Source organism: Macrobrachium nipponense, chromosome 38, assembly GCF_015104395.2.
Source record: "Macrobrachium nipponense isolate FS-2020 chromosome 38, ASM1510439v2, whole genome shotgun sequence".
Classification (NCBI taxonomy): Eukaryota; Metazoa; Arthropoda; class Malacostraca; order Decapoda; family Palaemonidae; genus Macrobrachium; species Macrobrachium nipponense.
This window is the reverse complement of record NC_061098.1, coordinates 59,780,729-59,797,590: the sequence shown is the minus strand read 5'-3', so window position 1 is coordinate 59,797,590 and position 16,862 is coordinate 59,780,729. Positions and strand designations below refer to the sequence as shown.

Sequence of the window (16,862 nt, the reverse complement as noted above, 5' to 3'; positions counted from 1 at the left end):
ACAGGTGGGAAACCCTGCCAGAGAGCTCATTTAATTTTGGAATGACTATAGCTGCAAATGGTAAACGGAACTCACTTGAAGCCTCTGTTACTGAGTTCGAGTCCCACGCTTCCCGTGCCCGCGGCGACATCCAACACCCTCAGGCTATGACGCTGGTCTTCTGGTACCCGAGACGTCACTTCGTCGGCGCCTAGCAGGTAGCCTGTATAACCCCCTGCACTCAGAGTCTGTGTTGGATGGAATACCAAAAGACATCAGTTCTATCCTGAATTTGGCGCGATTCATTGCTGCCTGACGAGAAGGCTCTGGCTGGCCTATTGATTTAAGCCAAATGCCAAGCACTGGGGCCTACGAGGTCATTCACTGTTGAAAGGGAAATTTAGAGTAAAAAGATTTTAAAGGTGTAGCAGGAGGAAAAATTCGCAGTTGCCCTATAAAAAAATTGTTAGCAGAGGGTGGAAAGTACAATGGAAGAAAGAGAATATGAATGGAGGTACAGTAATAGGAATAAAAGTGGTTGCAGCTAGGGGCCGAAGGGATGCTGCAAAGGACCTTAAGGAACGCCTACAGCGTATCGAGTGTGATGTACCCTTTTACGGAGCTAATAGTAACGCAGGCTCTCATTGATTCTCCCGTGAATATCCAATTATTATACCAGTTTAAAAAGCTAGACTTCTCTAAATTGGTATGACATTAAGGATCCTTCTCTCTCATGAACACTAATCAAGATCTACTAATATGACTCCATCGTTAATAATGTTTTTCAAAAAAATTACCTTAAGGGTAGGCTCCAGTTTGTAGGGGTGCCGATCAAAAAAATATTGGCCAAAATTACACTAATCAAGACAGGCTAATGAAATTATCAGGGGTACCGATCGTAAAAATATTTCAAAAATACACTAATCAAGACAGGCTAATGAAATTATCAGGCATTACTAGTACTATAATAACCCATATTTTCAGTGAGTTTTATCATCCTACAGGGAACATAAATGATTTTATGAAAAAAAAAATGTGAAATTCAGTGCCCCTTGTACTAAAGGTTATTTGGTGATTGGTGAGAAACTACTGTCTTGAATAGAAATTCGGTCTGTAGGCATGTTGGTATATCCACCTGGAACATGCACATAAAGTATTATCAAAATAGAACAGTAAATAAGCACGTATCATAAAAAAAAGAGCAACAACTTTAGCGAAAGCCCCGCCGATAAATGAGCGAATCGTAATTTTTATAGTATATCTCTCAAAAATTGGTCGACAACGTTTTCTAAGATCAGTTTCTTCACAGAAAAAAACTTTAGGGGTGTCTAAACTAATTTTTCAAGTTTCTTGTCCTCAGAAAAAATCGCTTTTTCTCTGGTTTGGTTTTTTTTCGGGAAGGGGGGGTGGGGGTATTTCTTTGATTGTCCTGCTTTAAATAATATAATTTTTAGATGTTTTAGGCTATCAAGTGACATAATAACTACAAACTCTCAGAAGGTTTTGTCCCTAAATCGAGGTTTGAATTTTTGCTGAATATAATATATAACTATTATCTCATTTATCGGCGGGGCTTTCGCTGAAGTTGTCTCTCGTTTTTTTTATGATATGTGCTTATTTACTGTTCTATTTTGATAATACTTTATGTGCATGTTCCAGGTGGATATACCAACATGCCTACAGACCGAATTTCTATTCAAGACAGTAGTTTCTCACCGATCACCAAATAAGCTTTAGTACAAGGGGCACTGAATTTCATATTTTTTTTCATAAAATCATTTACTTTCCCTGTAGGATGATAAAACTCACAGAGAATATGCGTTATTATAGTGCTAGTAATGCCTGATAATTTCATTAGCCTGTCTTGATTAGTGTATATTTGGCAAATATTTTTACGATCGGCACCCCTACATACTGGTACAAACTGGAGCCTGCTTAAATTTTTCCTCAGAGAGAGAGATAGAGAGAGAGAGAGAAAGAGAGAGAGAGAGAGAGAGGAGAGAGAGAGTTGATTTGCATGCTATATATTTTTCCTTACAATGCAAGTTAACTATGAGGAAGTTGGCCACGTTAAGCTAGTTACCCTGCGAACGGTCGTAGTTAAAATGGAGAATAATGAATAATGGAATAAATAACAAATAACAGAAAATAATTCAAAATTATATAGGAAAATCAATGATCAGTTAATAAAAAAATATATTGCTTTATTAATGAATCAGTTACTGAAATACTCACCTCCACATATGTTGGCGCCCATTTAGTGTAAGTCTTGATCACCTGTTCATTGCTTGTTCCCGGGGGAAAATACAGGAAATTAGCCAGGTAAGTTTCTCGCTCATCAGGCGTCATATGCGCAGTCTTTTCAAGCTGAAAAGAAGATATATATCTATGTATATATATATATATATATATATATATATATATATATATATATATATATATATATATATATAGATATAGATATATATATATATATGACTGGTAAAAATGTTCTGTAACAACAGAATTCCATCTAATAAAAGGAGCCCATAAAAACACCAAAATGTAGAGAGAAAAGTACTATATTTCAGAGACTGCTGTCTCTCTCTTCAGGTATATGAATGAGAAAAGTTTACAGAAAAGGTGGTATTTATACCAAGAGATTCGTCCACAAGTAAGCCAATTTAGGTCACCCCCGCTGATAATCTTCCTTTAATCTTCTTAAGCGTTGGTTGAATGAACACTGCGTCGACGATATCTGATATCCAATTCCCTTTTGAGATGTTCATTACCTGCTTCTCTTTATTAAGGCCGATTCCATCATTTGACTCTTGTACCGGCAGTTGCTGCTATAAATTACACGTGACATATTCCAGTTTATTCTATGGTTATGTTCATTTATATGGTTGAAAATAGCCGAGTTCTGTTGTCCATACCATAACTGACCGTTTGTGTTGTATTAATCTCTGGGGAAGTGATTTACCTGTAAATCCGATGTAAGATTGGTCACAGTCCTGGCATGGGATCTCATATACCCCAGAGTCTTTGGGAGATGTCTTTTGTTGGACGTTAATCAGGGATTTGGCTAAGGTATTTGGGTAGGTAAATGCAAAAGGTTGGATTTCCCAAGGGTGTGAGTTACTCTCTTAATCGTCTCCAGGTGGGGAATTTTTATTTTATTGTTGGGTGTGTCTCTGGTCTTGTCTTTAGGGGTCGGTAGAAAATTACGTTTGCTTTTTGAATTGCTTTCTCAATTATATGGTCAGGATACTTTAAAGATGAAAGTTGCTTGCGAATTAGTTCAAATTCTTTTTCCAGGAAATCTGGGGAACAAATTCGTAAGGCTCTCAAGAATAGGTTGCTAGCTACACCTATCTTGATAGTATTGTCATGATAGCTAAAGTAGTGAATATATGGAAATATAGTACTTTTCTCTCTACATTTTGGTGTTTTTATGGGCTCCTTTTATTAGAGATATATATATATATATATATATATATATATATATATATATATATATATATATATATATATATATATATATATATGAATACTTATCACATCACCGTGATTCATATAAATCATTCGAGCTACAAATGTCCTTTAATATCTAATTCGCTCTACCTCGGAATTGATATATTTTCATATATGTACCGAGGGGGAAGGGTTTTTTAGTTCCCATAATAATTTCGTCCCCCCATGGGATCGAACCACCGTCCAGTTGGACGGGGAACTAAATCAGGAACGGACAGTGACGCTACCGAGTCCGCTAGCAGAGAGGCTATAAGTTTATATCGATTCTGACCATTACAAATCACCGCCGATCTCGGTGTATTCGTAATAAGAATCGATATGAAACCCCCTCAACCATGCTAGCTGATTCGAGCATTTGACCCACGCAGCCTTGTTATGAATACTTATCACATCACCGTGATTCATATAAATCATTCGAGCTACAAATGTCCTTTAATATCTAATTTGCTCTACCTCGGAATTAATATATTTTCATATATGTACCGAGGGGGAATTTTTAGTTGATAATAATTTCGTCCCCCCATGGGATCGAACCACCGTCCAGTTAGACGGGGAACGAAATCAGGAATGGACAATGACGCTACCGAGTCCGCTAGCAGAGAGGCTATAAGTTTACATCAATTCTGACCATTACAAATCACCGCCGATCTCGGTGTATTCGTAATAAGAATCGATATGAAACCCCCTAAACCATGCTAGCAGATTCGAGCGTTTGACCCATGCAGCCTTGTTATGAATACTTATCATATCACCGTGATTCATATAAATCATTCGAGCTACAAATGTCCTTTAATATCTAATTCGCTCTACCTCGGAATTGATATATTTTCATATATGTACCGAGAAATTTTTAGTTGATAATGTCGTACCCCCCCATGGGATCGAACCACCATCCAGTTGGACGGGGAACGAAATCAGTAACGGACAGTGACGCTACCGAGTCCGCTAGCAGAGAGGCTATCATTTTATATCGATTCTGACCATTACAAATCACCGCCGATCTCGGTGTATTCGTAATTAGAATTGATATGAAACCCCCCTCAACCATGCTAGCAGATTCGAGCGTTTGACTTACGCAGCCTTGTTATGAATACTTATCACATCACCATGATTCATATAAATCATTCGAGCTACAAATGTCCTTTAATATCTATTTCGCTCTACCTCGGAATTGATATATTTTCATATATGTACCGAGGGGAAATTTTTAGTTGATAATAATTTCGTCCCCCCATGGGATCGAACCACCGTCCAGTTGGACAGGGAACAAAATCAGGAACGGACAGGGATGCTACCGAGTCCGCTAGCAGAGAGACTATAAGTTTATATCGATTCTGACCATTACAAATCACCGCCGATCTCGGTGTATTCGTAATTAGAATCGATATGAAACCCCCTCAAGAGGCTATAAGTTAATGCCGTCTCTCACCCTCAAATACCTTTCGCTCTCAGGTATTCGCTGATTTGGAGCCAGCATTAACCCACCTCGACCTCGGTTGTACTAAAATTCCTTATGGAATTTGTATTTTTTTATAATTTGTTTAATTAGCATGGTCACTGGAAGACCGTTAACTTATTTTTCAAATATTTAACTACCCCCTTGGTTGTTAACAGCTCACTGCCTTCCAGCAGCCGTTCTGGTTCTGTCCTAACCAACCACTAATGATTTTGCTTTCTTCCTGAGGTTGACGGAAACTTAAGTCAGTTACGAAGGAGATTTCAATCACGAAAGGACTCGCAACTCAGATACCCTGAGCTTCATTTACTATTATAAGGATATACCGCTAGATTGATGACGACTATTCCTTTCGACATATAATCTCCATTTAAACCCAGTCAGGAAGAAGCATTCCTTCATCGCAGTCTCTCACTCTACACGTACTTCGCCTTCGTTCCAGGATGATATCGGTGGGTATGTAAAAACTCGGGGGGAGTTTTTTTGTCAATCCGAAATCATTTGGAGGGATAATGCTTTCCCATATTAAAATGCCTTCCAATTACCATGGCTTACTTTTTAGTATTATAATTCAAGTATATGTTTTTCATACCTTGCATATTGTTAATACGAGGTTTCGTACCCTTCCAGGGATATGAATTGCTATGTACTACGTGGACGTCAGTTTGGACTGTTGGTATATAGATATATTTAGATTTTCCAAGGTATGCAACTTGCCAAGTGTTATACGTGCTGCACATGCTCATAATTAAATTTAAATGTATGCATACGGTAATTGTGTAGTGTTTAATTAGGCATTTGATTATATTTTAAGGTATTTTGGAAGTGGCTGAATTACTGCGGCTCCCGCATGCTTCACGATGATCAACTTTGTGTATTAGCTGCCACATCAGCACCTGGATGATATGACAGTTCGCAATTAAAATAAATTACTTAATTCTAATTAACATTTTAATTAACCTTATCAAATTCCCGGTGTAAAGAATAAAAATTCAGCGCATCGGTAGTGTTGTAGTGCTTATGACAGCACGTAGCCATTATATAAGTCATATCATATTACCGTGATTCATATACATACAACGAGCTACAAATGTCCTTTAATATCTAATTCACTCTACCTCGGAATTAATATATTTTCATATATGGTTAACCGAAGGGGAATTTTTTATTACGCGTAATAGAATTGTCGGCGGGCGGGCGCAAAACAAGGACACCATACAAATTCAGGACATCAGTGAAGCTATTTACCCACTCCACCACCGCAAGAGGCTATAAGTTAATGCCGTCTCTCACCCTCAAATACCTTTCGCGCTCAGGTATTCGCTGATTTGGAGCCAGCATTAACCCACCTCGACCTCGGTAGTGTTGTAGTGCTTATGACAGCACGTAGCCATTTCATAAGTCATATCACATTACCGTGATTCATAAACATACTTCGAGCTACAAATGTCCTTTAATATGGTGTCCTTTGTTTGCGCCCGGGCACCGATAATTCTATTATCGCTTAATAAAAAAATTCCCCTTCGGTTAAGCATATACAAAAATATATTAATTCCGAGGCAGAGGGAATTAGATATTAAAGGACATTTGTAGCTCGATGTATGTATATGAATAACGGTAATGTGATATGACTTATGTATGGCTACGTGCTGTCATAAGCACTACAACACTACCGAGGTCGAGGTGGGTTAATGTTGGCTCCAAATCAGCGAATACCTGAGCGCGAAAGGTATTTGAGGGTGAGAGACGGCATTAACTTATAGCCTCTTGCGGTGGTGCAGTGGATAAATAGCTTCACTGACGTCCTGGATCTGTATGGTGTCCTGGCTTCGCGCCCGGCCGCCGACAATTCTATTATCGCCTAATAAAAAATTCCCCTTCGGTTAACCATATATGAAAATATATTAATTCCGAGGTAGAGTGAATTAGATATTAAAGGACATTTGTAGCTCGATGTATATATATACATATAGATATATATATATATATCTATATATATATATATATATATAGAATAATATAATTATATTAATATAATCTTACTTACTCATTATGTAGGGACGAAGCTCGCAGACATGCATGAACTCACACACATTGTTCACGCCCAAGTAACTGCCTCTAGAAGGCACCTCTGCAACTTCCCGTGCATAGAAACAGGACATGGCACTGATCTGCATAGGTAGCAACTTTGACATCGCACCACCCCAGAAAGATGTATCAGCATTTCCTAAGCTTGTCACTTCAGGCCACTCTGTTTCGAAGGAGAAGCTTAATTGATGATTTCTACATTCTAAGAAATGTCACAGCCAATCACTTTACAACGGTGTCTTAAACATATTAGTTAATTCCTCTTTTATTTAATAGATATACATATATATACATATATATATTATAATAGATATATATATATATATATTATATATACATATATATAGATAGTTATATATATATGATATATATATATATCATCTTATATATAATATATATATATTTAATATGATATCTTATTATGTGTTTATATATAATATTATACAGATCTTATATCTATATAATATATCTATATATATATATATATATAATATATCTATATATATTATTAATTCCTCTTTTACTTAATAGATATACATATCATATATATATATATATATATATATATATATAATATATATATATATGATATATATATATATATATATATATATATATATATATATATATATATATATATATATATATATATATATATATATATATATACGATATATAGATATATATATATATATATATATATATATATATATATATATATCTATATATATATGCATATATATAATATATATATATATATATATATATATATATATATATATATATGTATATCTATTAAATAAAAGAGGAGTTAATAATATGTTTAAGACACCGTTGTAAAGTGATCGGCTGTGACATTTCTTAGAATGTAGAAATGGGGATGTGTTTGGTGATGCTATTGGTGATGTTAATGGTGATGATACTGGAGTTATGGGGGAATGGCAATATTAAAGCCCTTACTGGTGATACGGGAGATATTTTACGGAGATATTTGTGGGGATGCTATGCAGCATATTGGAGTTCAAGGTGTTGATAATTTTGGTGAATGTGACAATGATTTATGGGTGGTGATATTGGTGACATTGATGATTCTGATACTTAATACTGGTGATACTGGCGAGTACTAATATTGGTGATACTGATACTAACATGGGTGCTTGTAATGAATACTAAAGGTGGTGATGTTTGTGGAAATGGGAGGTACTAACCACAAATATAATGGTGTTTTATCGGAGGATATTGTGTTAATGCCCTGTTCAAAGATCATTGTAAAAGTCAAATTGAGGGAAGTGAGGAAACCTTCCAGTCTTCTTTAGCCCGGGTGTTTATTTTATTTTTTTTTTTTTTTTTCTGTGATAGCCCTAGAGTTTTTTTTCCTTTTTTTATGGGTTCAGTGGATAATTGATTGAAGTCTATGTGAGTCACATACATGACAGGTGTCACGGGAATAGTTAACAGTGCCATTGACTTTTCTTTTCCCCTTTTGGACGATAGCCGTCGCTAAAGTAATTTTTTTTTATCATGAGCGAATTTTAATTTTTTTTTCTCTCTCAGAACAGTTTGTGTAGATTTTTAATATCTCAGTTCGTGACTTGGAATCATTGTTCGGGAATGCGTTTATAATTTCAGCTGTTTGATGGTGCAAAGAGATTTAGGGGAGAATTTTTTTGCATTTTTGAATGTGTACATGATGGCACTACATTTTTTTTTCTGGATATTTGTGTTTCGGAAATTGTTGGCCTCTTGCACAATTGTGTTTGTGGCACTTTACCAGAGATAGGAAACTTGATTAAGTTTCTGGTGGCCTGTGCCAGTGATTATGGGAAAGCCTTTGCTTAGACACTTTGGATTTGTGGTTTGGTTGTAATGAGTTATGGCATACTGATGATTTTTTTTAGAATTTCCTGGGCAATTTTATTTGCCAAGTATTTGCCCCTTCTCAGCAGTTATGCTAAACAGAGAGTTTACAGTTTTTTATTGTAACATTGAGCTCCTTAGAGATGCTTTTCAAGGTTCCAATTATGAGGAGAATTGGAGATATAATATTTTGGCCATGTGATATTTTGTTTTGTTGGAGATAGTCCAGAGTTTAGGCCTATGGTGGTAAGAGCTATGTTGTAGTTAGCTGTTTTGGATTCAGTTATTTTTGCAGCTATTTTGGCGCAAATGGAAACCTTTGCGAGAGAAGATATGTGGCAATATTTTCAAGTGTATCAGCTAGATGCTTTGAGTGCATTTTCTGTGGACAGAGTTTTTTTTTATTACCCTGCTTGGAGGTGTAATAATATATTTTTTTATATACTTGGTTTTTATTCCACATATGGTTATTGGTGAAATAGAGGGGAATATGGTGATATGTGGTTATTGGTGAAATGGAGGTGAATATTTTGTATTGCCAGAGTGGTATTATTATTAATATGGTGATATGTGGGCGGCATTAATCTTTGGTGGTGAATTTTTTGTGGATATGATTTCTAAGCTGAATTTCTGTGGTTTTACGAGCCAGAGAGGGGGTATTGTGGTTCCATTTGGTGTTGTGACTATTGGGGGCAAGTGACACTACTGCATTGGGGTTTTATGGTGTGGTATTTTTATATTCACCGGTGGTTTGTTTTGGCGGTATATAATTGTGGAATTTGGGTTTTCTGTGGTTTATCCCGAATAGGTGGTAATTTTCTTTATATACTTGAATTAATATCATGGGGGAGTTAAGTCTTTTTAAGACAATTTTTGGGCACCTTGGTGATATCCTGGAGATAAGTTTGTGAAATGTGGTTATATGGTGTTAGTATAGAATTTTTGGGGCTTTTTGGATAATAATGGTTTTTTGAAGTTGCAAGTCTGACTAGACAAATCTATAGTGCAGTTCGAAGCACCTGAGGTGTTCACAGGCGGATTTTTGCTCATAATGCTGTAATAAGTCCGGTTGCTGACTTTTTTCCTTTGGAGTTGAATTCTCGGAGTTTTGGACTATTTTCGGAGGTGTTGATTTTGGCATTCCACGGAGATGTACTATGTAAGGGGTTGTTTTCCCGTCGTTTCTGATCGATGAAATTGTTGAAATAGCAAATTCCGTTACGATACATAAGCATTTATGGGAAAATTTTTGGATTATATATATTATATATATTATGTGTGTTCTGTAATGGGGAAAAAGTTCATTTATTATTGTTGTCAGTACTTTTTTTATTTTTTTCTTTTCCTACGAGGTTTGTCGTAATTGGGGTTAAGCTTACATAGCATTTCTATTTTAGACAGGAGATATAATTTGTCAGGGTATGTGAGTTAGATGGAATAGGGTGTTTGGCATTATATTTCATGGAGGTTAATTATATAAGCAGTAAAAGGGTTCATACTGATTTTGTTGGTTACAGAAATATCAGAGCTTGAGAAAACTTTTTAGTGATAATTTGGGGCTGGTCTTGTTACGTTTTTTTTTTTTCGAGCTCATTTTTATTTTTTTGTGAGTAATGGTGAGTTTAAAATGTGATGACAGTGGTCCGTAGAGTTTTTGTGAGTTCAGGTTGGTTTTTGCTAATTTATGTGTGGGGTAGGGTAGTGTTTTTTTACATTATTGGAGAATTAAATTGGAGAATTTAATATTTTCTTTATGGGGTTATTGTTGGTCTTATATATATCATTATAGTGATTTATAATTTTGCTATCTTATGAGGTTCCTTCACGAGTTGTAGTTAGAAATTAGTTTAGTGGTCATATTAGTGGTGTTAATGGGAAAACGTTCAGTTAGTATTTCCTGGATTTTTGAGGTCATTATTTGGCCGATGACATGACTGACATACTGAAACACCATAAACATCGTTCCCCTACGCCAGCAAGACGTCCTTCAACTACCACAGAGATGTTTGCCGACATGCAAGAGATTCTACTAGTCTACGGGGTTCTACGGCGCTTTTGGACAACGGAAGTCATCAGTTGTCTTCCACAGGGAGACATTTTACCTTTCTACAGCATGTTTCACGAGTCTGTGCAGCTGCAGACCATACACACATGGGAGCGTCGAAAATTCAAGATGAGATGTTTCTATAATCAACTGTTATTATAGCCCGGATACAAGCTATTCAAATTTATTTTATATGATAGACGTGCTGCCAGAGACGTGCAGTTATTTTATATTTGGTGTTTAATGAGCCGGCCAATGTGTTTTATTTGTATAAGCTGTTTTATGTGAGCTATGGCTAGGCAGGTGCTAGCTTCTTGGGGTGGCCGAGCAGCTGTTATATAAAAGAGGAATTAATAATATATTTAAGACACCATTGTAAAGTGATGGGCTGTGACATTTCTTAGAATGTAGAAATCATCAATTTAGCTTCTCCTTGGAAACAGAGTGGCCCGAAGTGAAAAGCTTAGGAAATGCTGATATATCTTTCTGGGGTGGCGCGATGTCAAAGTTGCTACCTATGCAGATCAGTGCCATGTCCAGTTTCTATGCACGGGCAGTTGCAGAGGTGCCTTCTGAAACTGATTAGAGGCAGTTACTTGGGCGTGAACGATGTGTGTGAGTTCGTGCATGTGTGCGAGCTTTGTCTTTACATAATGAGTAAGTAAGATTACCAAGGTGGGAGATCGCTAGAGTCGGCAGAGCCAAGATAGCTTCTTCGAAAGTATTTTTGGTAAAGTATGTGAATTCTGTGTTGAAAGGGTAAGCATAATTATTCTTTAGCCAAAGGTGTGGCTCGATTGTATTTTGAATATTTATTTTAAAGATGTTCTATTTCATATGATCTTTTGACTTTAATTTATAATCATGTGCTTATCGATGTGTTCTCCTGTCTTTTTATAGGCGATTCTGAGACAAAGGGGAACTGAATATGGTGGCTTAATTAGAAATGTGAACTTGACTAATGTTCCAAGGAGTACTGACTATGTTGACTATACCTAATGTTATGACTAAACTAATGTTAGTTATTTGATTAATCATCGAGGGTTATCTGAGTTATTTGGACTTTGAGTTCAACATTTCATTTAATCATTTTGTTGAGAACCTGAGTTATTTGGCTAATACTTTGCTCTTAAATAAATGTATTTTTGTAGTTCACGAGTCTGATTTAACTGCCTTAGGTAATGGAGGGGGGGGGAAGTGTTGGCGAGAGAGAGAGAGAAAGATGTTGTGGAGAGAGGAGAGAGAGAGAGAGAGCGAGAGAGAGAGAGAGAGAGAGAGAGAGGGGGGTGTCAGTGTTGGAGAGGGTTGAGAGAAAATGGATGTTGCCAATGCCATAGACGCACGACCAAGCTACCAGACCCTTTTTAAGAAGTACCGAGATTAGGATCTTGGTAATATATATATATATATATATATATATATATAATATATATATATATATATATATATATATATATATATATATATACATATATATAATATATATATATATATATATATATATATATATATATATATATATATATATATATATAGTATATGTATGTGTGTGTGTGTGTAACCTAGCCACCTGGGAGGCAAACAAGTCCTTATGGGTGCTGGTCCCAAGCACAGATAAATAGGGAGGGTTAGTGTCAGGAAGGGCATCCGGCTGTAAAAATCTGTGCCAAAACCTAAAAATGGAATAAGCCGAAATATGGAAAGAGGTAATGCTAGGGCATACTCTGTAAACGACGCACAGAGACATCGTCCTAACTCTATGATATGGCATGGGCTACTGCATCAAGAGCAGGAGCAGCTAAAGAAGCTAGCTCACACATTGGGTTTAGAGTATGTCAGCTTAATATTGGGTCCATGACTGGGAGAGGTAGAGAATTGGCTGACTTGATGAGAGAAAAGAAAGTAGATGTTATTTTTGTGCAAGAAACGCGATGGAAAGGAAATAAAGCTAAAGAGTTGGGTGATGGATATAATCTATACTATAGTGGAGCAAATAAACATGGTAGAAATGGACTTGGCATAGTACTGTCTAGTGAACTGAAGAATACAGTGATAGAAGTGCATAGAAAGAATGACCGTATCATCAGATTGAATATATGTTATTGAGGAGAGACTGAATATTATAGTGCATGTGCACCACAAGTTGGTTGCAAAGAAGAAGAGAAGGGAAATTTCTGGAGAGACATGGAGAGACATGGATGGAATAATGCAAGAACTGGAAGAACATGAGAGGGTGATAGTGGGGGCAGATTTGAATGGCCATGTCGGAAGTGAAAATGAGGCGATTGGTCGAGTGTATGGGGGCCATGGAATTAGGGGGAGAAACCCAGAAGGAGAGAGTGTAGTGGACTTTGCTGTGTCATTCGACATGGCAATAGTAAACACATTCTTTAAGAAGAAAGGGGAACACCTAATAACATATAGGAGTGGGGGAAGATACTCCCAGATAGGCTACTTCCTGTATAAAAGGATAAAACTGGTGGAGGTCAAGAAGTGTAAAGTTATTCCAGGCGACCATGGAGCCCCCCAACACAGACTGCTATGTATGGATTTGAAGTTAGAAAGGGAAAGAAAATCCAAAGCTAAAGGGATAAGGAAAATTAAATGGTACAAATTAGAGGAGGAAGGGGATAAGAAGAGAAAGTTTAAGAGGAGGGTTTTGGAGGATATTGATATAGGGATTGAAGATGCTCAAGAATGCTGGGCACGAAATGCAGCAGTAATAAGAAGGCATGGAAAGGAGTTACTAGGAGAGACATCTGGTATCATATGGGAAGAAAAGGAGAGTTGGTTGTGGGATGAAGACATTGAGAAAGTAGTAAAAGATAAAAAGGAGGCAAAGAAAAGATGGGAAGAGTCACAGTCAGTGGACGACAGAGATAGGTTCAGAGAGAAAAACAAGGTGGTGAAAAAGGTGGTGGCCCAAGCTAAAGCAAAGTCGTATGATGATGTGTATAATGAGCTGGGGACAAAGGAAGGATTAAAGATGATGATCAAGCTATCAAAGGCTAGAAATAAGAGCACCAAAGATATTACGCATATCAAATAAATAAAAGATCAAGATGGTATAGTACTTAGAAAGGAGGAAGACAATGTGAAGAGATGGAAAAAATATTTCGAATATTTGTTAAATGAAGAAAATAATAGACTAATAAGATCGGATGGGCAAGTAAGCATTGGCTTGGTAATGAGGTTTTCTAAGCAATAGGTACTAAATGCACTGAGGAAGATGAAGAATGGGAAGGCAGCCGGACCAGACATGATTCCTGTGGAGGCATGGAAAGCATTAGGAGATGAAGGAGTGGATATACTGGACGATCTTATGATGAAGGTCCTTGAACAGGAAAAGATACCAAATGAGTGGCGTGGGAGTATATTGATCCCAGTTTTTAAAGGGAAAGGCGATGTCCAAGAGTGTGGTAATTATAGGGGCATTAAATTGATGTCCCACACTTTGAAGATACTGGAAAGGATGATAGATGTTAGACTGAGAGAAGTACAAATAGGTAAAGAGCAGATGGGATTTATGAAGGGAAGGGGAACAACAGATGGTATATTTTGTCTGAGGCAACTAATGGAGAAATATGGGGAAAGGCAAAGGGACCTACATATGGTATTCATTGACCTTGAAAAGGCTTATGACCGAGTCCCGAGGACAAGAGTCTGAGGGAGAAGATGGTGCCAGAGATGTACGTGCAATTGATACAAGAGATGTACCGGAATGTATTTACCAGAGTGAGGAGCAGTGTTGGGGAGACAGAGGGTTTTGAGGTGAGAGTAGGATTACACCAGGGGTCGGCTCTGAGCCCATTTATCTTTAACATTGTAATGGATGTTATAATAGAGGAAGTAAGGGAGACAGTACCATGGAACATGTTGTATGTGGATGATACTGCCCTGTGTGCAGATAGCACGGAAGATCTGGAAATGAAATTGGAAAGATGGAGACAAGTACTGGAGGACAGAGGAATGAGAATAAGTAGATCTAAGACAGAATATATGTGTACCACCACTGAGGGGGATGATAGAGAAAGTATTCAGCTTGGTGGAGAGCAAATAAAGAGCGTTGATAAGTATTTGGGATCTTTTTTTAACGCTAGAGGAAGTATGGAGGAAAAAGTAAAACATCGGGTACAGGCAGGCTGGAACAACTGGAGAGCGGCCTCTGGAGTTCTTTTTGACAAAAGAGTTCCGCTTAGGTTAAAAGGAAAATTTCTCAAGATGGTGGTAAGAACAGCAATGCTGTATGGTACGGAAACAGCAAGCATGAGAAAAACAGAGAAGAAGAAGACGGATGTGGCAGAAATAAGAATGCTTAGGTGGATGTCTGGGGTGACAAGAGTGGATAGGATCAGAAATGACTACTTAAGGGGGTAGACTAAGGTGGTGGAAGTATCAAAGAAAGTGCAGGAGGGAAGGCTGAGATGGTATGGACACCATTTGAGGAGAGATGAGGACTATGCTGGGAGACATACTATGGGGGATGGAGGTTCAAGGAAGAAGAAGAAGAGGGCGACCAAGAAAGAGATGGAAGGACTGTGTGAGAGGGGACTTACATGAGAAGGGAATTGATGAGGCAGAAGTGCAGGATAGAAATAGATGGAAACGGCTCATCCGAAACGGCGACCCCATATAAAAATGGGCACCAGCTGGGAAAAAGTGTGTGCGTGTATTTGTGTATTAAATTATCGAGTTTATCTTTGTATTATCCAGATCATACAATCGCATTTTCGACAAAGTGGGTGGACTGTTTTATCACAGATTCTTTATTATCAAATTCATGTATTTCTCACTTTTAAACAAATTCGTTGAATAGTAGTTTAATCAAAGATTTTTTTTGGCAATATCTATTCCGAATTTTTATATTCTTGCTCACTGATCGCTGTTCTGAGCTAGGAAACCAAGTCAACAGACTATAGCCTCGAACAAGTACGACAAGGTGACGCCAACACCAAACACAAGACTATGTCCTGATTTAATTAGAAAAACAGTTAACAGTGCAAAAACTACATGCAAACTATGTATTTATGTTGACATGAAAATTATAAGCAACTTTACAAAACCTTTATGCTATTTCAAAATATAGCTTGGTTTACAAGGAATTATTGACGACGAAGTCATAAAACAATATATGAATATACACAAACGTACTAACCATAAAAATTGCAGAATAGGATGCACAGAGATGCTCAGCAACCTCGCCTCACAATGAAATAATATAAGCTTCGGCTTTGGAAACTCAAGTTGCTAGCATGCAAATGGGACAAAGAACAAGGGATAAATTACCCAAAAAATCACTGTAATCTCAATTTAATCGAGCCTTCGTTTTACCCATCGGGCTCACAAATGTTGAATTACTTCGTGACTTGCTGCAAATCACTACAAAGCATTGATTAAACTGGATAAAAAAAATGGAAAATAAAAAAACCGTAAAAACTTTAGATTTCGTGGTCTAGAACACGACCAAAAAAAGAGAACACGTCTGATCTATGCGAATGGTAGAACAGGAGCTGCAAGGGCTTTGTTTGGCTTCAGCAAGGAGCGTCTTTTTCAGATATTTCAAATTTACAGCTATGTTACTATAAGGAAATTTCTTACTTTCATAACTCTAATTTATTAAGTGTACAACTTGTATGGCATTCCTCAATAATAAAAGAAAAGAGTAATATCATTTCAACACAAAACCATCGCGTAAGTTTTCACTCTCGTAGGCCATTCTTAATGATCCCCAATCCTGACTAGATAAAAGGTTTTGTTGGCAAAATCCCTTTAAGGAGATTTTGTCGACAATGCCTTTTATTTTTATTTTTTCGGTGTAAGAAGGGAATGCTATGACAGTTTCGGTGTCTTCATCGCACGAAAATGCAAACAAAACTTATCTATTTCATAACCCTATCATATCATATTTCTATACTGCATTCTCAG

General features: G+C 37.0%; 1 protein-coding gene across 1 annotated transcript in view; it reads right to left on the bottom strand.

Annotated features, from left to right (window-relative positions):
• Positions 1-16,862, bottom strand: part of LOC135209741 (thiol S-methyltransferase TMT1B-like) — a 597,585-nt gene that overhangs the window by 578,023 nt on the left and 2,700 nt on the right. Inside the window, exons 2-3 of the mRNA XM_064242516.1 lie at positions 2,215-2,346; positions 76-227 (exon numbers count right to left, since the gene is read on the bottom strand). Coding sequence (XP_064098586.1) covers positions 76-227; positions 2,215-2,346 — 284 coding nt within the window. The remainder of the gene's footprint in view (positions 1-75; positions 228-2,214; positions 2,347-16,862) is intronic.